This window comes from Orbicella franksi, chromosome 4, assembly GCF_964199315.1.
Source record: "Orbicella franksi chromosome 4, jaOrbFran1.1, whole genome shotgun sequence".
In the NCBI taxonomy this organism is placed as follows: domain Eukaryota; kingdom Metazoa; phylum Cnidaria; class Anthozoa; order Scleractinia; family Merulinidae; genus Orbicella; species Orbicella franksi.
The window spans coordinates 28,458,674-28,486,639 of record NC_138148.1 but is presented as its reverse complement, the minus strand read 5'-3'; the positions used below and the strand labels follow the sequence as shown (position 1 = coordinate 28,486,639).

The window sequence follows — 27,966 nt, the reverse complement described above, 5'->3', positions numbered from 1 at the left end:
AGAATTTGTAGTTTCTCAAGAAACTGTTAAAATCCGATCTTCGGCTTATGAATTTACCTTTCACTTCGGCTGGTAAAAACCGTACACAATGAAATATGCCCTGAGAAGAAAGGCAGACATTTCTATGTTTCTACGATTCTTGTAAATATAAAACAGCGAATCGAAATATAAACAGGCAGACCAAGCGAATTTCCCGCGACACGCTCTTGCAAAGAGCCTTGATACTGCTATACAACACAATTGCAGGCTTAACTTTTAACTGCTGTCCAAAAAAACTGCAGGCCCAGAAGGCCTGGCTCTCGCTGAAAATTTTGATACCAAACATGCCGGGTTTTCGGTTGAGAATAAGGCGCAAAACCGAGAAATTCTTCGCCCTTTTTGCAGTGGAACGGAACGGGAACTGCGTGACATGTCTGCCTTTCTTCTCAGGACTTATTTCATTGTGTACGGTTTTTAACAGCCGAAGTGAAAGGTAAATTCATAAGCCGAAGATCGGATTTTTTATTATTCAGGTAGGGCTTTAACTGTATTTTATGAATCGATTTTGGCAAATTGTGTAGCGTCGTTGGATTTTTTGTTATTCCCTGAACAATGTGCAACCTTTGATTGTTTTGCCGGTGATCTGCAGGAGTTTCTAAGGCTTTGACTGGATCTGAAGTTGCAAAGCGATATCGTTCCGAGTGAAAGGTATGGAATTCATTTTTGCTGTAGGTTTTTTAACTAAAATAGAGCTGAAATATCACTGAATGATTCTCGATTTTGGCAAACTGAAAAATAGCATTAGTTGTGCTTGTATTTTCCGTAAATCAATCGCGTCTCATACAAAGCTTTGTAATTCCGTACGCCACAGGAGGGAGAGGTCAACTTTGCTTGCGTAGCGTTGCGATTGCGCGCCCGATGATCTTGGCCATTATGACGTCACTCGTGAGCCAGCCAATGAAATTTCAATGACCGCTAAAAAATGACACCAGAAAAGTTTTTCATCCGATGATTGCTCAAAGAATTTGAAAGAAATCGATCAACAGACCACAGGAATAAGATAACCTATTAATGTTGTGTCCAAAAATACCTTGGTTTTCAAAAATTGGATGTCAGAAGGCTAAAAAACACGCCAAATTTGGAGATCACTCAATTGAAAACGCAATTGAACAGTGAAGCTTCACGCCCGTTTCCTGGGCGATATCTGGAGAACCCAATGACGAACAACACAAAAACAAAAATGTGATCTTGATATGGTTTAAAACGTTTGAATGGTGATAAGAACGAATCATTTAACATATGCATAAAAATGATCAGTGGGTTTAAACCCATTATTTTGTAGACAATAGCGTGGAGGACCTGCTGATCGATACTCGAAACCCTCGAAATATGAGAAAGTATTTGATGGAAAATGCTCCCTTACAAAGACATTTGAACTATCAAGTCATATGCTGGGTTGGAAATTAAAGTAAATAATGTACCAAGGAATTATTTTTCTGCGCTAAATTATCCGCAAGACTGTCAACAACATTTTCTTCAGCGAGACCAACCAACTGACGCAAGCCGAGCAGACGTGTGGATATTTTAGGTGGTAAAATGATATAAAATCACTGTATGGGAGACTTAGATGAAACAGATGATATTCAGAATAACATGGATGAGACCTCTTGGCAGAAAGGTTCTTTATTTCATGTCAAAATGTTCGTCAAATATGAGATTGGAACAGGATCTGTTTCCTCGGGCGTCTGCATGCAGTGCAAAGCTATTTCTTATCTCGCACCTCTGACAAGAAAGGTATCCTAAACTAGTGCTTTGGGGTCTAATTTTTTTTTAATATCACAGTGAGTTCAATCAAACTTGTATTGACTGTAAAAGAAAACTCATACGATGTTATATGGAAAGAACTAAAAAATACAGAATCTGGTTCCGAGCAGCAAGTGAATTAAAGAGGAAAGAAAATACGAACAGGGACACTTCCTATGCTAAACCATTGGCAATAAGAGTTAACTTATCCAGGAGAAACTTGTAACGCCAAAATGACTTATTGCCAAAACAAAGAGTTCAGTAAGGAAGGTTAAGACAAAGCTGGAAAGATCAATATCAGGTGATCTCTTATCATAAGCAAACCCCTTGTTTTCTAATAGTATCTGTCTTGAGAAACTGCAATAGCTTTACTTTCTCTAAGTTTGAAATGATAATCAGTTATTTTCTTTATACTTTATGCTTTTAATTTTCATCATAAATCTTATGTAAGTAAAGATAGCTTTAACAATTATTTTACATTAAGTTTAATCTGACCTACAAAGAAATATTCTAGAGAAAAGTGTCACAGAGGTTGTACTTGTAAACATGAACCCAAAGTCTGATTTCTCCCCAGTGCCATCCATCCCAGGTTCCCTGTTGCTTTTTGCATTGATGAGTTTATTATTGGCTTCAAGAGAATGATAACCGTACATTTTCAGCAAATAACAAAAAAAAAAAAAAACGCACAAGATTGGGTTTTAAATGTTTAATTGACAGCACAATAACAATAAATAGATAGCTTTCCATGGTGGTTGCGTGTATTGCCAGAAATGGGGCCTGCTTGAATGGTCTTGCAAAGGTGGTGGAGGATGGTAACCTAAGGTTTAAAAAGATCAAATAAGACTCCTCTTAATAATCACCAGTTGAAAATTGGAGTAAATGTTTATATCACCTCCCTTCCCTCTTTGGTTTTTACATCGCCCCTAACTCTTTTCAATAGAAAATGTATTAAAAAACTAAAACATATTTCTTAATGAGATCTAGCACCAGGAACTCAATATGTATTTACAATTAAAAAAAGTAACTCTCACAATTAAACAATCAAACCCCATACACCTTTTAAGTCCCGTCCAAGCAGATACAATGCAGTAATGTACATGGAGCTAATATCATAATCTATAAAACATAAAATAGCTCATTTCCAGTATCAATGCATTGAATTGAGGTCTTCAGATTCATATAAAGAAATTTTTTCAGCATCCTCACCTGCACAAAGGAAAAATAAAATTTCTGAAGTGTGTCAAACAAACTACAACAAACACTCTGCATAAAGCATTTTTGGATCCTTACATAGAGAATATTGTTTAGGAATTGAAATAAATCAAACTTCAAATTCCTAAATATTGCTGATCAACTGTGCCAGTTTTGTAAACATAATAAGATCCAGCAATAGGAACTCAAGGTGACCAGAGTTTGGAACTCAAGTTTTGTTATATAAGCATACATGATTCCAGTTGGCAGTGGGGCCCCTTATTTGGTCTTAGGTAACCAAGAAAGCCCTTGCCCCAGTGACCCTGGACGAGGTAACTTTCACCATTTTGTTGAGAAAGTGAAACACAAGTCACCCTTGGCAACATCACCAGGGTAACCCTGGTAGGCCTGGTAACCTTTTTTCATCAAAATACTATGACTGACCTACCTGGGACAACTCATGGTATGAAGAAATCTAAATTAACTCACAAAACCCCGTAGTGATCAAAAAAAGAATGATAACTGAGTATTGGAATATGAAAAAACGCTTAAGTAATCCTGGAGGGACAACTTCGGTTCATATAAACTTGATAAAGTTGCTTCAGAAGACCATATAAATGGGGCCTTATACTCTCTCCTCCGCAGAAGCTCCCCATGGAAATTGAATATACTCCAAACTGCAAGCCTACGGTCTAAGCAGCATGAAAGAGGCCTATGCAGAGGAGAGAGGGCCTTGTATGTCAATATGCTTAAAGAGAAGTCTTACAAGACTAGACTGCAAACTATGGGTAAAATGTAGACTGCAGGCTTTTTAAGAATATCATATTCCCATTTTCATTTATAGAGAGTATGAGCTAACCTTACACCGGCTAACATGAGCCGTATATTTCAGGCTAACCGGAGCACTTAGCTCTCTATAAAAGGAAATGGGATATTTCTTAAAAAGTCTGCAGTCTGCATATTCATTTTATCCTTTGTCTGCATTTTAACCACCGTTGTGCAGTAGGCAGGCTATAACTCTTATTTAAATAATTAAGCCTAAGTTCTTGTTTGAGAAAGTTCTCATTTCCATCATTGTGGATATTTCTGTTTGCTAGGCCTGTTGCAGAACATGTGTCGAGCACGAGATCGCAGATATTTCATACTCAAATGGACTGATCATTTTTACTACCGATTCTTCAAACTCATCTTCGATTACAATCTTTTCCTACACATGTAAGCTCTTCTGTGACCACGTTGCACGTTTCTTTAAGTTACCTATCACGTAAAAAAAGGAAATTTTACAGGGCAAATAGTCAAAATTTTGCCCCACATATTTCCACCGGAGAGCGATGACTGTAACACTTTATGCAAGATTTTTCAGTTGTAATTAAAATCTACTTACCTCTCAAGAAAGAAAAATGATAATCACTCCTTGAGATCCAGATACAATACCATTTGTAGCTGGAATGATTGGAGAAATCCTCCTCAAAAAGTTGTATTAGCGAGAGACGACGACGCCATTTTCGAAAATTTTTGCATTTGCGCGCTTCTTTCGCCGTGACGTCATAATGGCCATGATCATAGGGTCAGCCAAATCTGACGTGTTCACCTCTCCCTCCTGGTACGCCATTTTTATTATCGATTGGGAAAAGCCGCTACTGCCATGCGGGCTCAAATGTCCAAAATTTTCGGCCATGTTATGGAAGGTTAAAAACAAAAGAAAACTGATTTCAAACTTTTAGCTCCCAAAGTGGTCGCGGTCGCTTACGAGAGGTGGCCGCTTACAAGAGGTTCCAAATATTGTGATTTGACTTGAAACTTTTGGAATTTTGGAAAACTGGTCGCTGAGGAGAGGTGGTCGCTTACGAGAGGTGGTCGCAACTGTATTTACATAAATAGATATATTTGGCGACAGTGTCAGCAGGTTGTTTTACCATAAAAAAAAAAAAAACGCAACAAATTTCCCTTGTGGCCGTTTTTGCAGTTAAGAAATGCTTTGGCCTTCTAGTATCGACGGTGGAACTATTTTCCAGACAAAATGAGAGTATTTGGACCATTAGCTTCAAAATAAGAGATCATAAAAACATTTATTCAATCTGTTTGCTGAAATATCTATTCAGTCCAGTCATTGAAATATTTTGCAATTCAATTTGGAAAAAATTTGTTCAACCATTCATGAAACTTACTGTGCGACTACTTGAACCGGGTCAGTTGAAACATAGCTAACCAATCAGAACGTTAATTGGGAACAATTAGAAAGTTGCGAAGGCTTGCAAACCTCCCTTGAAACTTGGTCACTTTGGCCTTAATTTGCCCATGGCAATTACGCCCCGTCCACACTATGCTGGAGACATTTACACCCGCTTTCAGTGTTACTTGCGTAGCAACTATCTTTCGACATGTTATGTAACCTGGCCTACGTCAAAAATGTAAGCACAACGGACTTCTTTATGGTCAAACTCAACTTTTAGTCATGAAAGATGGATTTATTTGACATCAAACTCAGGTTAGGAGATCAATAAGTCATTCTGTGAGAGACAAATTGTTTACATCTTTCGAATATTAAACTGAGCGGTAGCGGCCCAACTCTACCGGAAGTCAACATTGAGAGCCGATCGACTACACTAAAATCGTTTGAATTATCCCGTAAATCGGGAGTCCACAGTCTCCTTCATTCATTTGAGGTCAGTAATTATCATATACTTGTCATTTGTTCCCCTAATAACCGGAAAAAATTGCCAGTTTCACAGGTAAACGGTCTTTCAACCGTTTACATAGCATGTCGAAAGATGGAATGTCGAAAGATGGAATGTCGAGAGACGGTCGGAAGATGTCACCTATGCACGTAACACTGAAAGAGGGTGTAATTTTTTTTTTTTTTTGTATTACGTCGTCTTTGACTTTTACCTACTTAGGGAAACTAAAACCGTAAATGAAAAACATAGATTGCTCGCAATTAAGGACCAAACCATTCTAATATGGACAGTGGTTATTTTAGGTAAGCCTTTTTTTCATGATAGCTTACTATTTCATGAAGGAAATGTTTAATTATTGTGCATTGGACGGACACACAGGCCAACAGCTTAAATTAGTGTCTTTCCAACGTCACAATCTGCAAATAAAACTAATTAAATACCTTGGTAGAAGATAGGTTGTTATTTCTGAAACGAAACTTACTGTCAAGTGATGTCTTTTTTCCGAAGACCAATTATTTCATGCCAGTTTTCAATTTATTACAATCAATCAAGCCATTGTTAGTTTAAAACTGGCTATTACCCCTAAACAATGGACGATAACTGAACGCAATTTCGATAACACTTTACGTCTCGAGTTTAATTAAAAGCATTTCTGTACCTAAGGGATAATTCCTTTAGAAACACATGACAAGCTTGCCTAGTGGACCCTAATTGGTTGCCTTTTGTCTTCTTTTGTTTAAAATCGCGGTCTTTGATCGTAATTTTTGTGCTCAGCATTAGACTTAAGCCCGATTTTAGGAATGTAAAAGTTTTTGTTAGTCAGGACACTCCTTCTGGTTGGTTTTACATTTCTTAAAATTTCTATTATAATGATAAATTTCCAGTTTTTCTCTCTCAGCGAAAATTTTTCGTTAAGTAAACATTTAGAGGCTCACCTTAGACAAATGAAGTTGGGCATGCGCTCTTTGCAAGCTTTACTGGTGCAAGCAAGTCCTAACAGTTGTGACATGAGTTTCGATGATACTGTTTTGCCAATTTACAGCCGTCAAGTTTAAAATTATTTGTTTCATGTTTAGGACTTCTTAAAAAGGAGGCAAAGCCACATAAAACATTCAGTTCCCCACGGAGAGCTAGCCTGTTAGAAAGGTTTCGCTTATCGGGGACGACTGACCGTTTGAAGGAAGATATCTAAAGAGAAGACTCTAGCGCGGTAAGTTTCAGTACATTGTGAGCAGCTAGGTGTTATCATGATATTTACCTGTGATTCCGTGGGAGGCGCAGTGGCGTCATGGTTAGTGCGCTCGACTTCGGATCGAGTGGTCCAGCTGCAGGTTAGAGCCCTGGCTGGGGGCCTCTCTCCGCCCAGGGGTACGAATGGGTACCGGCGAATTTAAAGCTGGGGGACTGCGATGGACTAGGTTCCCATCCAGGGGGTGTAGAAATACTCCTAGTCGCTTCATGCTGCAAAAACCGCGATAAGCTCCGGCCTGATGTGCCACTTGGTTCATATGCAGACTTCACCTTCACTACCTGTGATTCCATGCACCAGCCCTAGGCAACCGGAAGAAATAGGTTTTTCCGTTTCCCTTTCATGAAGCGAAAAAGTGGTCAAACTCTGGACCAATAAAATGCAATTGATTTTCTACAGACTAAATCAGTAAATAAATTGTGGGAGACCGATAGGGAAGACGCCGGCCTGTAGTCTCTGTCAGTATTTGAAGAAAGTATTCGTTACCTCGCTTTGATCTGTCCTCTCAAGTTCCAAGTTTCAAGGAAAATGTAGGATATCAAACAGTGCTTCTGTATTTTAACTCATGTACAGAGGTTGCCAAATGTTCTTTAGGTTAGGTCCTTAAGGATCAAATTAAGAATTATCTCCATTTGTATTTCTCACAAGTCGGCCTTTTTTTTTTTTGTCGTAGTAAAGAAAGCTATGGAGGCGAAGCTTTGTTTGGTCCTGATGTTGATTATTTTGGGCATCCTTACCGTACAAGGAGCAATGCCAAGAAACAAGAAGAAGAACCCCTTGGAAGTGCTTGAAAGGAGAATTGTTTGTAAGAGTTCCTGTGATCCATTGATAAAGATAGTCTGTTCGTTTTTAATTGAAAATCTAACGGGTTAAAAAAGAAAAAAAAATCAGTTTGTTCTGAACTAAAGAAATAAAACTGCGTTTTCAACATTCTCCTGCGTAGTGTGGACGCTTCATTACAAGGAAATTTACGGGGAGGGGAAGTTAAGACAGTTCTGCTAGGAAAGAGGTAAATTTGCCAAACAATAGGAAAAAAACTGTGTGAAAGCCGGTGCCTATTTGTTGGTTATGACGCGCAGGTCCCAGATGAATTGGATGGATGGATGGATGGATGGAGGACTTTACTTAAACACGATAGTTCCTTTCAGTAACATTCAAAAATTATCGAGCAAATCAATTGGTTGTTTGTCCCTCAAGTTTTTCGGCCTACTGAAAATTGTAACTCACAACTGTTGTCAGCATAAACTAATATAGATTCTTAAATCTTACAAACTTCGCGAAGGGAAAATGTAAGTCCACTTCATTTGACAACAAATGTGAACCACGAAAATAGGTCGAAGAAACAATCTCGCTTTTAAGGTCAGAGGTGACCCCATTTTTCTTGTGAATGAAAATAATCGGTAGGACAAGAACGGTGTTTGTACACTTTATTGACTTCTAACTGTTTTTAAAACTATATACTTGTTCGCGTCCTAGCAGCAGTACGCGCATATGGCACATGCCATCACGTGTGGCACACGCGATGGCGCAATTTGTTCTAAAATAGCAAAATTCGTCTCCGTCCCCGATTATGGCTTCTTCTTTGTGTCAGCTATAAAGGGTTACGTCCTCTTTCATCATGCTGTTTTTTTTCCTTCTGACTCAAACTAGCACTTGAACAAAGCTGACCATTTCATAAGTCTACGTTCACTTTTCCATTGGGTCCTAGACTTTCAGAAAAGTCCGTCGTCTTCTTTATTCATTACCTGCCGGACCTTTCACGACTTCGTCGCCCACTCGGCCGCTTCGCGACCTTCACACCGCTTCGCTCGCTTAGCTATTCTACCCTGAAACCTATGACGTCGACTCGTGTCAAGTCTGATTGGGTCCCTTTGATTTGCTTTTCTTTTTTTACTTGCTGTTTTAATAAATGATGGAGGCAAAAGAAATGTTTTTGAATGATTAAGCCTTTATTTATCGCCTTGTTACATTTTCGTTAAAGTTTTAAGTTTATCCGCATTTACTCATTACCCACATTTACTCAGTTACTTCTTCAAGCCTTATTTTACCAACTAATCATTTTGTTACTAAGTTAAGGCCGTCATTCCATTGATGAGACATCATTGCCGCCATCATTTGCTGGAAAAAGAAAAGAAAACTTGTAATTATCCAGGGTTATACACCATTGTGATGTAATCTACTCTACCAATTCGAGGATCCACATTATGTTGGTCAGGCCTTTTTTATATATTATACAAAGAGAAGATCAAGGTAAGAGAGTGAATCCCCCATATAAGCCTTTTACACGACGTAGTTCCTCTCAAGTTATTTTTAGACATGGTACCCAGTTCTCCTGAGGATGTTACTCGCACGATGCGTGGACAGCCCAAGTGACTTTCTCGCTACTACCTGAGACGAAATGGCGGGAAACATGGCGAAAAGTGATTTGATATTTTTGGTTTTCAAAGGACGTTTCAGAGCACAGATGCTTTCTGCACTCTCGGCCATCCCTTTTTTCGACTGCGCTTTCATTTGTTTTGAGCTCGTTTGGCTGTTCATTATTTTGCCGTTCATTCGGTTTTAGGAGGTTTAAAAATAGGGGCCTTAAAAAACAACGACGACTAGTCAAAAATAGATTTATATTTCACCAGTGAAATTCGCCATTGCTTAGATCTGTTTAGTATGCCTTCAGTGCCCTTCAGTTCCAAATGGAAATACGAAAAATTGGCCGAAGTCGTTTGCGTTTCTCAGACTGCGCAGAACTTTGTCATTTCACGTTGCTGTTTTGCAGATGACGGTTAAGAAATGTACAAAGACTTACAACGCACGTCCAGAGCCACTGTTCTACTTATCATGAAACCTGTTGTTTGTTGGAACGGCAACAAACAAAAGGTTTAATGAGCAGAACAATAGCTTTGCACCTGCGTTTTGAATCTTGGTACACTTCTTAACCGTCATCTGCAAAACAACAACGTGAAATGAGCAAGTGTTACTGACGTATTTTGGAGAACGTGTTTGAGGTGTTAAGATAGCCGATGAAACACTGTCTCGAGTGTTTGATATATCTTTTTTTTTTCCTTTTTTTCTTTTTGACACTTAAATTGTGATTCACCCTACTTACAACACCAGTACGTCTACTTACACTATTTGTAAAACTATTACAACTACTTAAGTCCATCACATTAACGACCAAACGTTTTTATACAATTCAATTGTATTGATATATCTTCTCAATCAAAACAAAAACTGAGAAGTAAACGGAGAAGTAAAATCGTTAAAATTTATGCGCAATTAAGACCAGGTATCGAAACCTCCTTCACGGTTGTGATTTTCTTTGCTTTTGATAAATTATTAATGAGTTTGAGAATAACATATCAAAGAAGGCATCCCCATAGCGTTGGGGGTTTTACTTCACTTGAAAACGAAGCGACATATAGACAAATCGTCCACGAAAACATCCACGCAACACCAGTGTGGGAAATAAGCGCTCGCCTACTCGTCAATGCGAGTGTGAAAAGCGTCGGGCGGGTAAAAATTGTCAATTGTTCTCGCCCGTTTTGTGAATGCGATTTCCTTGTTTAGGAAATTATTCGTTCGTCGATTCGTTTCTCACCCATTCCACCCGAACAAGATAGTGAAAATTTTACCGACGGCTTACAAATACATCAACGTCAATACTAGCTAGATATATGCCGTAAACTCGTACCTACCCAAATCGTTCACAGCAGCCGGCTTCACCGCAGGGTTTTAAAGGAGGGGGACACCTCTGACGAGCGGATCTCTTGGCCTCATCCTCATGGGCTGTAAACAAGAAAAGATTGTTCTTTTGTTAGCCCTCAATGAGTCGAACCCACACACAAACTAAGAATTGCATTTTATATAAAATGCCATGTCTACTACTCTTTATCAATGGATCACGAAGGAACACTCACGCGAGTCAGGTCGCCTGGCAAACATCTCTTAATTAAATGTTTTAGTGAGAAGTACTCCTCCCTCCTCAAAGTCAATATACAGTATAACGTATTGTAAGTAACTGTATGTACAGCAAGTAATGTAAGTAGAGTATTATATTGTTAGCAGTGTAAGTAGCCCGTATTGCAAGTAATTGTATTTTCTGTAAGGAACTGTATTGAGTATTGTATTGCCAGCATAAGTGACCCGTATTGTAAGTAACGTAAGTAAGTATTGTAGAACTGTGTTTTTTAAATTAAATTATTAAAAAAAAAAAAAAATCCTCACGGGCTGTAAACAGGAAAAGATTGTCCTTTTGTTAGCCCTCAGTGAGTCGAACCCACACACAAACTAAGAATTGCATTTTATATAAAATGCCATGTCTACTACTCTTTATCAATGGATCATGAAGGAACACTCACGCGAGTCAGGTCGCCTGGCAAACGTCTCGTGTCTTGGTATTGCTCCTTGTACGGTTACAGTCCCCAAAATAACCAACATCACGACCAAACATGCCCCAAGCTTCGCCTCCATGGCTTTTTTTTTTAATACAACAGAAAAGCAGGACTTGTGGACGAAAAATACATGAAGAGTATAGAATTCTTACAGAGAACATTTGCCACCTTCCGTACAAAACATAAAATACGAAAGCGCTCTTTGATGCGATCAGTCCCTCCTTTCCTTGGAAATTGTGATGACAGGGCAGCGGCTCTTATTTATTCCCTATAGGCCTTACCTAAGTACATTTGAAGGTCCCATCTACACTATGCCTAAGAAATTTGAAAACGCAACAATCACCGGTCGTTTTGGACTTGTGTTTGACGAAAAGTCGGTCAGGGAAATCACATTATTACTGTGACACTTGTTTTCGAAAAGCTCCGTGTTCAAAAATAATTTTCCGTTCACACTAAAACGCATGGTCAGCGTTTTCAAATTCTCCCTTTTGAACTGATAGTGTTTTCGAAAAGATCCGTTTTCCAGACAGATTAGTGTGGACGGTAGGCCTAACCGCGTAGAAATGGAACTTCGTTTTTAAATTTCTCTGGCGTAGAGTGAACGGGGCTTGAAAGCACCTCTGAAATAGTCCATTTTACTGTTGTCTGCTTAGTGGCCTGGCCTTTGAATGGCAGAGAGGCTGGAAATGGCCTTGTTTTGATACAGACCTTGCTGCTTTGTTGTGTAAATCAAGTTTTCCTTGTGCTAATTAGTTGGCATTTGAATAAGAAAAGCAGAGAGGTCTGTATCAAAGCAATTTCACCTCCAGCCTCGCTTGGATCCATGGCCAGGTAACTAAGCATACAACTGTAAAGTGGCTTATTAAGCTGATCATTCGTGTGAGCAATCAAAGTTAAGAAATGAAGCTTTTCTTTTTTAGCATCATGTAACTGACATACAAAAACGTCAAATGTTTACACGTTTCAGTCCTTTTTTCTTTTCTTTCGAAATCCAACAAGCGCTCAGTTGTCTAAAATAAACGCTACATTGTCTCGTTGAGAGTTCTCGGCCTATCCTCTCTCGCACTTCCGACACCGTTTAATGAAACTAATTAACAAGACAAATGTTTAGAACGGGATCAACAAGAAAACGAACAGCTACATCAAATTGCGCATCTTAAACTAAAATACGGTAATGACGGAGTTTTCACAACTTAGTAAATAAATCACTGGAATATTCTTCTAATCTGCTACTTAGCAATTTTTTTTTTTCTATAATATGGAGTCTCCTCAAAAATATATAAGTCCGTATATAATCGTCGCACTTTATTGGTCTAGGGTTTTAACGGAGTTTTAAGATATTTAGTTAACCAGTAAATGGTTTAATTCCCATCTAACCATCTAAACTATTTTAAGCCCGGCGGCTTGCTTTTGTTCTACGAAGAGCAAAAGGAAGGATTTAAACAACAACAACAACAACTGCTATTTCTTCAAGTTGCCTGTGGCTGGTGCATTGAATCACAAAGAAATATCATGATAACACCAAGCTGCTGACGATGTACTGAATAACAAACAACAAAACTTACCGCGTTTAGTCTTCTCTTTAGATATCTTCCTTCAAACGGTCAGTCTTCCGCGATAAGCGAAACCTCCTCACACGCTAGCTCTTTGTGGAGAACCGAATGACTTTGCCTCCTTTTAAGAGGTCCTGAACATGAAACAAATAGTTTTGAAACTGACAGCTGTAAATTGGCAAAAAAGTATTATTGAAATTCATGTCACCATTGCTAGGACTTGCTTGCACCTGCAAAGCTTGCATAGTGCGCATGCCCGACTGCATTTGTCTAGGGTGGGCCGTTAACTGTTTACTTAACGAAAAATGTTCGTCGAGGGAGAAAAACTAGACATTCTTCATCATTTTTAGAAACGTAAAACCAACCAGAAAGAGTGTCCTGATTGACGAACATTTTTGCATTTGCAAAGTCAAGCTTAAGGCTGATGCTGAGCAAGAAAAATACGATCAAAGACCACTATATTAAGCAAAAGAGGACAAATGGGGTCTCAGCCAAGTTTGTCATGTGATTCTAAGGGAATTATCGCTTCAGTTTAGAAATTTTCTTTATTAAACTTGAGACGTAAAATCGACAGCAGGAAAACTTGACAGTTTATTGAAGCTCATGTCACAACTGCTAGGACTTGCTTGCAGCTGTAAAGCTTGGAAAGAGCGCATGCCCAACTGCATTTGTCTAGGGTGGGCCTTTGACTGTTTACTTAACGAAAAATGTTGGCCGAGGGAGAAAAACTGGACATTCTTCATCATAATAGAAATTTTAAGAAAGGTGAAACCAACCAGAAAGGGTGTCCAGATTGACGATCATTCTTGCATTTCTAAAGTCAACCTTAAGGCTAATGCTGGGCAAAAAAATTACGATCAAAGACCACGATCTTAAACAAAAAAGGACATATGGGGTCGGCTAGCCAAGTTTGGCATGTGTTTCTAAGGGAATTATCGCTTCAGTTTAGAAATTTTCTTTAAAATTAAACTTGAGACGTAAATTCGACAGCGGGAAAACTTGACAGTTTATTGAAGCTCATGTCACATCTTCTGGGACTTGCTGACACCTGTAAAGCTTGCAAAGAGCGCATGTCCAACTGCATTTGTCTAAGTTGAGCCTCTAAATGTTTACTTAATGACAAATTTTCGTCGAGGGAGAAAACCTTGAAATTCGTAAAGATCAAAGAAATTCTAAGAAACTTAAAACCAGCCAGAAAGAGTGTCCTTTCTAACAAACATTCTTGCATTCCCAAAGTCAAGATTAAGGCTAATGCTGAGCACAAATATTACGACCAAAGACCACGATTTTAAACAAAAGAGGACAAAAGGATACCCATTGGTGTCGACTAGGCAAGTTTGTCGCGCCTTTCTAAGGGAAATATTCCTTCTGTTCAGAAATTTTCTTAATTAAACTCGAGACATAAAATGTTACCGAAAATAAGTTCAATTATCGTCCATTGTTTGGTGGTAATAACCAGTTTTATACTACTAATGGGTTGATTGATTGTAATAAATTGAAAACTGGCATGAAATAATTGGTCTTTGGAAAAAATACATCTGCTGACAGTAAGTTCCGTTTCAGAAATTACAACCTATCTTCCATCAAGGTATTTAATAAGATTTATTTGCAGATTCTGACGTTAGAGACATCTATTTGGGCTGTTAGCCTGTGTGTCCGTCCAATTCTTAATAATTAAACATTTCCTAAATGGAATAATAAGCTATCACTAATATAACTGGCTGCCTAAAATAACAACTTTCCATACTAAAATGGGTTGTTTCTTCAAAGCAAAGTACACTGGCATGAAATTGACCTTTCCCAATTCTAACTACTTGTTGTGCTATGTTTTTGAACCCAGACCATACCCAACTTTAATAGCTTTTTTTGTCATAAGCCACCTCAAAACTATCTTAATCTTTAAAGCAAGTTGATTTAGTGCAATCTGAATTTAATTTTACGTTTTTGGGTCACATACATACAATATTGAGTTTTTCAAGAACTCTCAAATAGGTCTGGATAGTAGAAGACATGTTGAAATTTTAAGAAACAACACAACTTCTTTTAAATACATGTTTCAACAGAATCTTCTGTCATCTTCAGTTTAAATTACATAGTGCAGAGTTGAATATATAGTGCGCGCAAAATGCTAATTGAATATAAAAACAAAAGGAAGCATGACAATGTAAAATATTACAGAGAAAGTTTTAAATTAACATGATAAAGTTGATGATTTAGTGTAGGTTTTTCCCATTGAATATGAATAGCTTCTCTTATCTTAAGCTGGAAGGTGGTGGAAGCGTGATCTAGGATACTGAAACAGTCATTGGAGCATGAAGTGCGGCATTGCTGAGAATTTTGTAAGTGTTTGAAAATATGAGAGGTCCTATCACTGAACATGGGCTCACATACGCGCGTGGAAAAATGCCGGGCGGAAAAATGTCGGTCTGCAATATGTTTAACAATGTCATGTTTTCCTTTTGTTCTTATATTCAATTAGCATTTTGCGCACACTATATATTCAACTCTGTAGTTTGTACTTCAAACTGAAGATGACAGAAGATTCTGTTGAAACATGTATTAAAAAACGTTGTGTAGTTTCTTAAAATTTCAACCCTCAAATAGTTGTTTTAAAATAACAGCTTAATTTAAACGGAAACTATTTCTACTCATTTGAACACATTTTCGGAAGACATTGAAGACATTGTGACAAATTAGCAGGTGATATGTCGCATTAGCAGGGCAGCCCTCATGTTCATGGCCTGTTTTGGGTTAAAGATGCACCACAGTATGAGAAAAACTCTGATGAGAAAGTTGTTACTTTTGTTAATAAATATCTCACTTGCCAAAAACCTTATGGAAATGAAATGGATGACCATGTGAATCTCCAAATGCACAGGCATGCATAACATGTAAGAGAACAGGCCAGAGGGTTTATAGGTTTAACTTTCCCTTGCCACCAACCCAAGAACTATGATTTTAACCTCTTGAGGAGATTAACACTTTCGCAAGTGAAGAATGATCATCGCAGTAAATTTTCCAATTTAAGCAATTGGAAAATTTACTGCGATGATCATTCTTCACTTTCATCTACAACCGCAGTTCATATATGAATTATTTCATATAAACTTCACATCAAAGTGAGGCGCATAAGAAACAAATTCTAAATGCTGTTGAAATAAGTGCTCAGGAAGCTGCCTATCAACCCGAGAGTTTCAGATCATCAATAAATCATATCCAGATGAAAGGACCTTCTTATTAAAGAATTTAAATAAAATAAGAGAGTTACCAGATAATTCTCATGACATAGAGTCTGACAATCTCATTGAGCGCTACCAAAGAAGACCAAAACAACTAAAGAACTTGTGTTTGGCTAATTTTACTGCCCGGTTCAACTATGTCAAAGATGAGCATGCAAATACTGTTACCAATAAAAATTTACTAACAGGCCCTGACGACTTTATTCCCGAAAATTTCTTGGAGGAAAACACTGATGATGACCTTCAAGATATGGGATAATACAAATGAGGAAGGCAGTAAGTCAATCTGGTTGGTTTTAAGTTTCTTAGAATTTCTTCCATCCAGACGAATTTCCAGGTTTTCTCCCTCGACAAATGCAGTTGGGCATGCGCTCTTTGCAAGGTTTATAGGTACAAGCAAGTCCAAGCGGTTGTGACATGAGCTTCAATAATCTGTCAAGTTTTCCTGCTGTCGATCTTACGTCTCAAGTTTAATTAAAAAAATTTCTAAACTGAAGCGATAATTCCGTTAGAAACACATGAAAAACTTGCCTAGCCGAAACCAGTTGGTAGCCTTTTGTCTTCTTTTGTTTAGAATCGTGGTCTTTGATCGTATTTTTTTTTGCTCAGCATTAGCCTTAAACTTGACTTTGCAGATGCAAATATATTCGTCAATCTGGACACTCTTTCTGGTTGGTTTTACGTTTCTTTAAATTTTTATTATGATGAAGAATCTCCAGTTTTTCTCCCTCGACGAAAATTTTTCGTTAAGTAAACATGCAGTCAAAGGCCCACCCTAGACAAATGCAGTTGGACATGCGCTCTTTGCAAGTTTTGCAGGTGCAAGCGAGTCCTAGCAGTTGTGACATGAGTTTCAATAATACTGCTTTGTCAATTTACGGCTGTCAGTTTCAGAATTATTTCTTTCATGCTCAGGGCTTCTCAGAAAGGAGGCAAAGTCACATATAACATTTAGTTCTCCACAGAGGGTTAGCGTGTGAAAAGGGTTCGCATATCGCGGAAGACTGACCGTTCGAAGGAAGATATCTAAAGAGTGGACTCAAGAGCGGGAAGTTCTGTTGTTTATAGATTCAGAACATTGTTAGCAGTTACCTGTTATCATGATTCTCCAGCCCCAGGCAACTTGAAGAAATAGGTTCTTTTTTCAAAGTCCTTCCCTTTACTTTTCGTAGAACAAAGAAAGCCGCCGGGCTTGAAATAATTTGGATCGTTAGAAGGGGATCAAACCATTCACTGGTAAACACAATACCTAAAAACTCCGTTGAAAAGGTTTCAATGTTTATCATATCCATGGAAATATCGATTGCCTTAAAAACACATTCAACCAAACTTCAATCTTTTTCCAAAAACTGGTGTAATTTCCACATCGATCAGAGTAAGAGAAAATTAGTAAAACGCCAATTGAAAATGCTGGGTATGGTCCAGAGAAAACTGTGTCGAACCACCCTAAGCAACGACGACGGCGACGCCGAGGACGACGCCTAGTGAAAAATAAATTTCTATTTAGCCATCGGAATTCGCGACTTTATTAATCTGTTCACCACGCCAATGGCTCTTAAAACGTGTCCTAGCGTCTAAATATGCAATGACAGCTTTCAATTTCAATTGGAAAAACGAAAAATTAGCCGTCCTCGTTCGTGTTCCCCAGCCTAAATGCTGACGTTATTATTAGGGAGCTTACGCATATACGACGGCGACTGCGAGGCCGACGCCTAGTAAAAAAATTTGTTTCTATTGTACTGTGAAATTTCGCATTTATTTGAAACTATTCAGTGTGTCTGTCGGTATTAAAACTTGCCCCTGTTGCATTTGATACGAATGCGTTCAGGTCCAAATAGAAATACGAAAAATTAGCCGTTGTGGTTCACGTTCTCCAGACAACGCAGAATTTGGTCATTTCACGTTGTTGTTTTGCAAAGGGCGACAAAGAAATGTACCAAGAATTATAATGCACGTGCACAGCCATTGTTTTGCTCATTAAACCTTCTGTTTGGTGACGTTCTCGTTGCCGTCGTCATCGTGGTTTGCTTTTAAGCTCCCAAATGACTAACATTATACGAGTAGCTCAGCCAATCAGACTGCAGCATGTACATTACGTTTGTATACTAGTTGAATTCTACTTATAATGAACAGACGCGCGGTAACGTGGAATCTATATTTGTAAATTTGAGAGCGTTTCCACGTGACCTCGGCAGGGCTGCCACATTGGTGTTTAAAAACATGGAAACGGCGGCCTTTCTTATAAATATGGATTATTGACGAAGTGTGAGGTCAAGATGGCTGGATATTGGTCAAGTTCTTTTTTTGCGAGTTTATGGACCGAGACGCAGTGGAAGTCCATAAACTCAAAAAAAAAAAGAACGAGGGCAATATTCAGCCATCTTGACCAAACAAGCTTGATCAATAAAGGATTTATTATATGGCTTTCGGGGAAATTTTTCTTGCGGTACACGGCGGGTAGTCCCGAGCGGGCAAGATAGCTCCATCTTGCCCGTTCGGGTAGCCAATCACAGCGCAGGATTTGATTCATCTTGCCGGCTCACGGAGCTAGCCATACAATAAAACAACTTCATTTTGTTCCAATAAACTTGCATAGCTGCTGACCACTTGCGTGGCCAGTTTTTTGATTGGTTCTAACTTATGATCTCGAAACGGGAACAAATGGTACGGAAGTTTCCAGGGAAAGGTTCCAGAAAATCCGGAAATTGTTGAATTTCCGAAAGGGCGAACCATTCAACTGGAATGAAAATCAAATGGAACGGAAATTTCTAGGAAAAAATGTTCGAAAATTTGGGTATACCTCACGAGGTTGTCCTCTTTTTCATAAATTATGCAAATTCGCAATTTTCTACTCAGCGCTAGCTAGTTCTTTTGGCCGCGATCACAGCGAGTTGGACAACTCACGCAAGGATGACGGCGACGCATATTCGAAAAAAAAAAAAAAAACTTTCGAATCTCTCCACCTATATGTCGATAAATACTAGCTACAGCTAAATTCGTGAAGAAAGCGATTGATAAAAATAATGCCCCGTGGAGTACTTGTTTGTTTTGACTAGGTTGGCTAGAAAATGTACAAAGATTCATAACGCGTGCAGAACCATTGTACGACTCACTGAAACCATTTGTTTTCCGACTTTTTCGCTGCCGTTGTGGTTTGTATAAGGTCCTTGCTGTTGTGGTCTATAAAAGTCACGATGTCGACATATCAGTGCCTGTTTGCTTCTATAGTTGCGATTTAAACCTCGAAGTCATTGAAAATTTCCAAGCGAACAAAAGTGTGCAGCTTGTCGTTTTCCACACTGCAAAAGTCTGTACCATTCGCCCATGGAAATTTCCGGAATTTTACACCGGAATTTTTGGTCGAATGGAAATTAAAGCGTCCTTAGAGATCAACGTCATCAACATGCTTTGTGTTTCTTTATTATTATATAAGACAGATAGATTCCACACAAGCCAACATGGAATATATCTGTTTCATTTCAACCAGAAAAAAACTCTGCAAGGCTCGAAAAAGCCTTGGAACAAGTTTAGGGCTACAGCGTTTTGCAGGACATGTGGTAGCTATTTTCCCTGTCATGAATAAGTTCGTGTAAGACTGATGACAACATCCGGGGCGTGGAATACTCCTCAAAGGTTTTGGTGGCTGTCTTCGAACCCCACACCCAAAAAATCGATACCCCATTTCAGACCTCTAAAAATAGTTGATGGCTCTTTTTTATATGAGCCTTGCTAACCAGAATTGGCTTTCATTTACCAAAATCGTTTGAGAAGGGCTACAAATTTGCCAATGTTGACGGGTAAAAACAGGAGCCATTTTTCTTATAAACAAAATGTCCCATACCAAGCCAGAGTTTAAAACATACTCTATTTCAGAGTCAAAATCCATATCCTTTTTCAAACTAAAAACCGCTAAAATCTATGTAGCCCATATAAGGGAGTATTCCCCGGGGGTAGGGGGACAACATTACGCATTCTGATTGATTCTTAGCGCAGTTCGGGTTTTCCTATCTCTGACCAGGTTCACGGTAACACGCGCGCGATGTGCGTGTGGTGAGACAACAATTATAAAAGTGATTTGAGAGAGAGGGAAAAATGAAAAAGTTATTTACTGGCTTAGAGTCGGTCAGTAAAGTGAAAAACTGTGACCTTGGACTTTAAAATCCTGCCAGAGGCCATGGTCCTCGGGTAGCATTTTCAAGACCTCGGTCACAGCTTTTCTCTAAACGAACCTCCCAGCCGGCAAATAACATCTATAAATCGACTGAAACCATTTAGTAGATAAAGAAACTGCGATATTGCGATAGATAAAGAGGACACTTCTCCAAGTTTTAGGTAACTTTAGATATCCGTCGAAATATTCCGCACAAATTTACAGAGTCCAGTGTAGAGCAGCCATATTGGTGGTGATTCCTCAGATATAAAAGCTGTCGAACGATATTTTTCAAAACTTTTGTCTGAATGTTTCCCACCAATCACTGTGTCGAAGGATACAATAAAAAAGATAGGTAACTATATAAAATTGCATGCGCCCAAATATATACAATCGGTTATAAGAATGCTAATGAGACACTGACTAGAACTCTAAAATATTTACATAGAAACAATACAAGAAATAATTAAGTAAAAAGCTTCGCGCGGATCGAGTCACTCGGTTATAGGTCACTATATGCTCGCAAAAGAGGTATGATGGGCCAATCTTACCCATCGGTTCACGTTAAATATTGCGGTAGCTGGAAGAGAAGTTTTTTAAAATAAATCCTTAATAATAATACTAATAAAAATAATGATAATCATAATGATAATGATAATGATAGTGATAATGATAATGATAATGATGATAATAATAATAACTTCATAGGTAGAAAGTTTCAAGCATAATATATAATGATGGAACATTCACATATATTTAAACGAAATCGACATAAAAGGTCTCTCGAGTTGTTGTTTTCAAGGTCGTAACTTGCATCTTGTGTACGTGCGTGCGCTTTCAAAGTAACTGGAGTTTTTTTTTTTTTTTTTTTTTGCTAAGTAGATTTTTGGCTTTTTTAATATATTGTACATATGTATATATGGTCTAACATTTTATTTATAGGGATTTCCCTAGTATGTCGGTCCGCTCCATCTTCTTTTTTGTAATTATTAATCGCAAGTATTTGTAAGTAAGTCAAGTAACATTACGTAACCAATGATAAGTTCAGCTATATCTTTTTTTTTCCTTCCGAACAATTTATTTTATTTTATTTTATTTTTTTAACTTAACGACGATAAGTTGTACACCAAAATTATATAATAAAAAATATAGGTCACCACGAATATCCGTGCTGAACAAATTGAAATGGCCAAAGAACAAGAGTGTTTTTCCTAGTACTTTAACTTCTAAAACCAAAGATCACGCACCGCCATACTGTTAAATTCAAAATGTACTGGTTTCCTAACGAAGGCGCTATTTGAGATTAACATTTATAATTTAGCATCTCTTATGAGGATAAAACTTTGGTAGCTCTTCAGATTTGACGATGTCACGTAAAAACGCTCCCAATTAACTTGCGTGACACTGTTTGTTCATATCTTATGGTCAGCGGTAAAGCAACAGGTATGCACAGCCCTCCCTTAGACAGGAAGCGAAAACTCTCAAGATCATTAAAATTTGCCGTTTTAGAACATCAAAGTACACAATAACAAACTTACATAAATTTATTTTATTAGTTAAATGTAGATAGGATCACGTATTTTTCAAGACATCTCGCAGTCTTTGTTAATATGGTGAAATTACAACACCTTTGCCTTCCCCACTGAGGTTTGTTGTACTAGCTCCTCCCCTGTAAAATGTGAACGAGACTCTCTTGACAGCCGCCACTCTGCGATCAAAAATATTGAATTTCACCTTGTTATATAATTTTGATTTTCTACCACAGTATTATAGTGCTTCAGCAGTGTCTTCTACAAGCTTAAAAAGGGATGTGGAGTCAATTTATCCGTGAAAAAAGTGACTCAAACCGAGCGAAAACGTTATGACTTCCCGGTTGACACGTCAGCCTCAGTGGCGGGTCCATAATTGAAGATCTGTGATTTAGGATGAACTTTGCTTCGGGAATCATCGCGATTTCTTTATAAACCATTGGAAATCATACTGGATACCTCCTCATGGCTTTGTCCCTTTTTCTAAGGCGATTGTTAAGGTGTCGTTTATTCAAGAAAACTATGATATTCCTGGTAGTCGTTCTTGCACAGATATGGTTGGCAATTCCAGTACTCTTTGGTCAACGTGGACAGACATGGCCCCAACAATTCCGCGTTGTTTTCCCGCAAAATTTCCAGGCACCATTCGTTCCTCTGGTCATTTTTAGCTCTTATAGGCCAAGGTATTTGGAAAGGACGTTAGATTCAATTTCGTCCGCGGGAAGCATTGTCCCTTCCACACCTTGTTTGTTTATCTTGCATCACACTAAAGCCTCTTCCATGGAAGACATCAACGAGACTTACAAGGTGCTTGGCAAAATCACATTTTGTAGAAAGCTAGTGTGGACATTCGGAAATGAAGAGGAGGAACGGAGCCCTGAAGTTCTGAAAGCTCATTGGTGGAATACGATGAAAAAAGTGTTTGACGAACATGGTGTGTATTTCATCAGTGTGTGGTTCTAGAAAAATATGGTACATGTGTACTAAAGGCATCTGGAGTTGAGTGTTGATCCATACCCTCAATCGACCTTTGATCAACTCTTGGTCAATATCTTGATCAACTCTTGATATATGGCCAAGTGTCAGCTGACTCATGTGTATTGATTGACACTCGATGGCCTGTCTGCAAAAATTAGTCAACCCTCAATCGATGTTCAACTCAGATTTCGATCAAGTGTCAACCAATGTGTCAATTTATCACTGGACCCTGGATGCCTTTAGTACATATGATCCGTGGAAGGTCATTGGAAATTCCGAAGGGGGGGGGGGGGGTGGTCTCAAGAGCTAAAAATTTTGAAGGAAAGTATGAAACTAAATAGGCAGTTCTGGTTGGGTGGGGAGGGGTAACTCAAACCAAAAGCCTTCCCTGAGAAGGGTATGGTATCTTCTGGTAAGAACACAATCTCTTCTGAGCTTAGGTCAGAGGAAAATTTATTCCTGTTCCTTCACCTACATGTATTAATAATGGACAATTGCCTTTAGGAGATGTGTCTGCAGAAAAGCATGGTAGCTGTATTCATCAAAATAAACATCCAGTCCAAGATGATGAATATGACTACGTGCACCATGATTTCCTGCAGCGAATAATAGCCATTGAATTATGAGCTCAAGGTTTTTATCGCATGATAGTTGACAAGGGCACCTGAGTCAACTGTCAAACATAGAAATCAAGAGCGAATAATCTAATAATTTTTTTTCGTGTAAATCTACTAGTCTTTTAAAACTTTATCTAAATCCTCTGCACAGACACTTCAAAACTGCAAAGAAGCGGCTGCCATTTTTCCTAACAGTGGCACAATGCTAGGCTACTTGCTGGTGGTTTACTAGTTATCCAAAAATTCTGGATATTTGGTCAGAATGTAAATGTAAATGGTAAGACAATTTTGGTGCGACTGATTGGAAAATTCTTGAAATAAATCATTGGCACATCTTGAGAGGCAGTTCAAATTTTCTGACCAAATCATCCAAATGGAAAATGTGCTTACCATTTGTAATCCTTCTTGCCTTCTTGGAATTATGATCAGGTCAAAATCATCATAGGTTCTTTTATTAAATTGGGTGAATCGGAACAGAACTTACCATCAGAACTTTTCACTTGTCCCCTTAGCAATAATTCTATTGTTGTAATTTTTACCATGCCGTAGAAAATAGAGCCAATCAGAATACAGGGAAGCTGTTGTATACTTGATGGTGTTACACCCAACTCTCTCTTCATGAGCTGTGCGTATGCTGCATTGATTAAGTTGGCCACTGTATGTTCTATGGTATTAGAAAAAAAATAGTTCTGCAATGCTTTCTGTTGATACATCATGGAATAACCCACTTGTTTTGTATTTTCTTGGTATACTCACTCGCCAAAAGGCTTGTGTGTATACTGACAAAACACAAGTGACTCGTGGGATATTCCGTGGTATGTGACTCGACAGCATTGCATAACTATTATAATATTATTTGATGTATAAATCCGATGTGTCTACTCTTTCAAGTGATTTTTTTTTTTTTTTTTTTTTTAATAATTTTAATTTACAAAACACAGTTCTACAATACTTACGTTACTTACAATACGGGTCACTTATGCTGGCAATACAATACTCAATACAGTTCCTTACAGAAAATACAATTACTTGCAATACGGGCTACTTACACTGCTAACAATTCTTTCAAGTGATGTTGTTTGGTAAGGTTGTTATTAGGAATACTTGTCTAATAGAAGGATATGGGGGTAGGGTGGGTTGTGGGTGCTTATTATTAGAAGGAAACTGTGCAGTTAAAAATTTGTAAAGTTTATGTTTTGTAAGGGATTTATACATTATAATAACACTCTCTCTGACTATGACAGTGTGTGACACAAGTAAGCTCTTCAGTCCTTAACTGAACGTAAAAGAAAACGTAACTTACAATGATTTATAAAAACAGAGCAAGCTTTCTTATTAGAGGCTTAGAATTAGAAGAAGTTGGAACTTCTTTTTAGCGTGAGGTCTGAGGTTGGGACAGTCTTGCTATTGGAATTTTGAATGAGGCACAGCAGCCTATTATATGGTTTGTTTGGCCCCAGCCCTGGCTGGGGTCATTGTGTTGTGTTCTTGGGCAAGACACAAACCCCTCTCCACCCAGGTACATAAATTGTTACCAGCATATTTAATGCTGGGGGTCATCTTGTGATGGACTAGCATCCCATCCAGGGGTACTGTATGTAGTAGAAATGTATACTCATAGTTGCTTCATGCTGGCTAAGGAAAGCGTAATAAGTCTCGAGGGTTATTTAATGGTGTTGACTGATTTCCATCTGAAAAAGGGCAAGTCTGTTCAATCAAATTGACAAATAGATAATTTTATTCACGATTCAGCAAGTAGATATCCGTGTTTATTATGTAAACACCAAATACAAGGTGAGCTTTCGTGCAAAAACATGATATCTTCACGAGTTAAGTGAAAGTAGCACGTTATCTTCAAGAGTAAAAAGATCGCCGTTGCCATGGTTACATAATAAATTGCACCCTTTGCAGCAAAATTGAAACAGTTCAGTATTTCATTGATGTTTATAATAAATAGGACATTCCATAGCGGTTTGGAGATACAAATTTCTCTTCTCGTATTGAAAAATATTTCACTCGTCTGCTGTGCTCACTCATGAAGTATATTTTGCAACACTCAAAGAGAAATTTTGTATCTCCACACAGCCATGTCCATGTAATATCCTCTTTATATTTTCCTTATTTCTTCTCTGTTTTTATTTTTGCTTTGTACTTCCACCATTTCTTTGGATGGTACAGGTTGTAAGTCTACTTTTCTGACTGTGGTCATATTCATTCCATCTTTGGCATTCACTAATGACTTGTGGGTCATCAATAAAATGGTCCAATTGTCAAATAAAACAATTAAATAGATAGAATCAATAGTTAAGGTCTACTTTCATGAGTTGCAATTGTCGGATCAATGACTGTACTTGTCAGTTGCGAATAAATTTATTTATTTGCACAAAACGTTTAAATCAAGTATTCCTCTTTTCCAATCGACGTAAGTGCTGGCTTGGTGGGCCATTACACTTGAAAGCAGACTTCACCTTTTTTTCACCTTTGTTGCAGGAATTTTATGGGATAGGACTTGAACAATCAATCTGAATTAGCTCAAGGCCAGTTACTTTTGAAGTCCCTTGCCTTATAATAATTATTATTCTAACTTCTTTAGTCACAATTTCCAAATATGAAACGTTATGCAAGCTTTAACAGTTTAAAACTTTTGTCTTCAGATGCCTTCCAGTTAAAACACAATGAAACATTCAGTGGAGATGTGCTTTTTGTGGAAGATGACGTAGTTGTTGCAGCAGATTTTATGGAAGTGATGTGGTATGCTCTTCTTGTCAAGAACTCTGTTTCTAACATTCACTTCAGCACTCTTCAAGGTGTAGGAGAAGAGAATTTAGTTGATCATCAACCAGATGCCTTTGTTGTAAGTCAAGTACCTCTTGTTCAAAGCATTGGGTACGCATTTAACTCTTCCATGTGGGAGTATATTAAGACATTTCAACAAGATGCATTGGGTCATGCCGAAAGGGACTGGCCACTATATTTAGGATTGATGTTATTGTATAACAGCAATGCAACTGTCCTAAGAATTGTTTCACCAACCATAAGTCGCATCTGGCACGTAGGTGATAATGATTTGGGATCCACCGGCGATCCTGATGAGAGCAATAACTACAAGCCTCAGCAGCTTCCACCATGGAAACGGGCTCGAGAGCAAAGATATTTAAATAGGCACAAGGCAAATGTGTTGCCTGGTGTGCGAGACATGCATGGGCGGCTGTGTCACCCATGTGAAATGGAGCTAAGAAAATACAAATTTTCAGGGGGAAGCTATAATTGTCGTTGCCTCTGTCCAACAAGCAACCTGCAGAAATACATTAACTGGCAAATGGCTGCATTTGCAACAGATGTCAATCCCAGAATGCATTGTACTCTAGTGTCGCATTTGATGACTATGGTTATATTTATCTTTGTTGGCATGCTGATGTTTGGATATCTGATGTCATCACGTTGATCACTACATAGCACAGTTCATACAGGATTACTTTTTCTGAACTTGAAAAGCTCTTAGAAAATTAGATTTTGACTGTTAGGAAAAGGGTTGCAACTTCTTCCGATTTATGACAAGTTTGTTTGTTTTGGATGACCATGGTGTGGAGATTTTAAAATATTTGTGAACTTTGTGGACCTTTAATATTATAAACTCCTACAGGTGTTATTAATAATGACTTAAAAGTTAATGATCACAGAACTTCTCATAAATTCCTCCGTCCAGAGGATCATAGGATTACTATGGAATTAACAGATAAAAGAACTTTGCGCATGATACATTTTCTAGGAAAATAATTTTACACTTAATAATTATAATAATTTATAATAATTTAATAACTTCTAGAGCACTATTTATATTTACAGCTGATCAACAGTGCTTTACAAGTTGACTCATAAAAACATGAAGACACGGGAAAAGGCAAGAGGGCATGGATTGTTCGGTATTTTTAAAACAGAAACAAATGAAATGTCTTACTAAGACATGTGCTTCCAAATTTTTCTCAACTATATCCGGCAGAAAAATATAGCAGGACAAATATTTTCTCGAAAAATTATAGAAATATATGCATTGGAATTTTTTTTTAAGAGTGGAAAATAACAAAGGAAAGGTGGATTGAATAAAAAATATATAGATATAATATAATTATATACATTCAAAATTTCAGGCAGTTGGTAGCAAAGACAGGCAGCTGTTAATTCATGCTCTGTGATAATGCAATTGTGCAGGTCTTGAAAATATCCATACTCCTCCCACAGAAGGGACTGGAATTTCCTGGGGTGAAGGGATCTGTAAGACTGTAAGAGGGGTGGGGTCCTAGAAAAAATCCTTTTCATGGGGGAGGTAGGGATATTATCTGGAACTGCACATCAATTGGTAGAGTGGTTCAGTTCTTAAGACTTCAGCTCACTGCTTTTTAATTTCCATGAAAAAATATGTATAGCTTATCATGTGATTTGCAGTGTAGACTGGAATAACTAACCAAGTAGATTTTTCTCGCACTAACAAATTTCTCAGTGCCATAGAGCGAATACAACTTTTAGGCTTTGAAAAATCTATGAGGGCCTATTTAGTCCAAGGCCTTTTTAAAGATCAGTTATCTAATCATCTTTTTCATGAGTGTGCGCCCCCCCC

At 38.1% G+C, this 27,966-nt stretch overlaps 1 protein-coding gene and 1 long non-coding RNA gene across 3 annotated transcripts; one reads left to right on the top strand and one right to left on the bottom strand.

Moving 5' to 3' along the window:
* The first annotated feature begins 307 nt into the window (after positions 1-307).
* On the top strand, positions 308-27,966 carry LOC145483821 (uncharacterized). 2 transcript variants are annotated; one of them, XM_081462364.1, is made up of 5 exons: positions 308-512; positions 629-687; positions 6,728-6,861; positions 21,993-22,690; positions 26,006-27,966. In XM_081462364.1, the coding sequence occupies exons 4-5, from the start codon at positions 22,222-22,224 to the stop codon at positions 26,794-26,796; spliced, it is 1,260 nt and encodes a 419-aa protein (XP_081318490.1). In that variant the 5' UTR covers positions 308-512; positions 629-687; positions 6,728-6,861; positions 21,993-22,221; the 3' UTR covers positions 26,797-27,966. The 2 variants fall into 2 exon arrangements, 1 of the variants encoding a protein (XP_081318490.1); XR_014048963.1 differs by lacking the exons at positions 21,993-22,690; positions 26,006-27,966 and adding an exon at positions 7,574-8,705 and having other exon boundaries at positions 308-6,861.
* On the bottom strand, positions 8,831-12,957 carry LOC145483822 (uncharacterized). The gene is made up of 4 exons (XR_014048964.1): positions 12,851-12,957; positions 11,253-11,397; positions 10,590-10,680; positions 8,831-9,018 (listed from the first exon to the last, which is right to left on the bottom strand). It is a non-coding gene; the product is annotated as an uncharacterized LOC145483822 (long non-coding RNA).

What these genes read in the sequence shown, in the direction of transcription:
- LOC145483821 (XM_081462364.1), top strand. Translation starts at nt 22,222, where the DNA reads ATGGCTTTGTCCCTTTTTCTAAGGCGATTGTTAAGGTGTCGTTTATTC. An exon ending in AAAAGTGTTTGACGAACATG is followed by an intron (nt 22,691 to 26,005) that starts GTGTGTATTTCA and finishes TTTTGTCTTCAG; the next exon opens with ATGCCTTCCAGTTAAAACAC.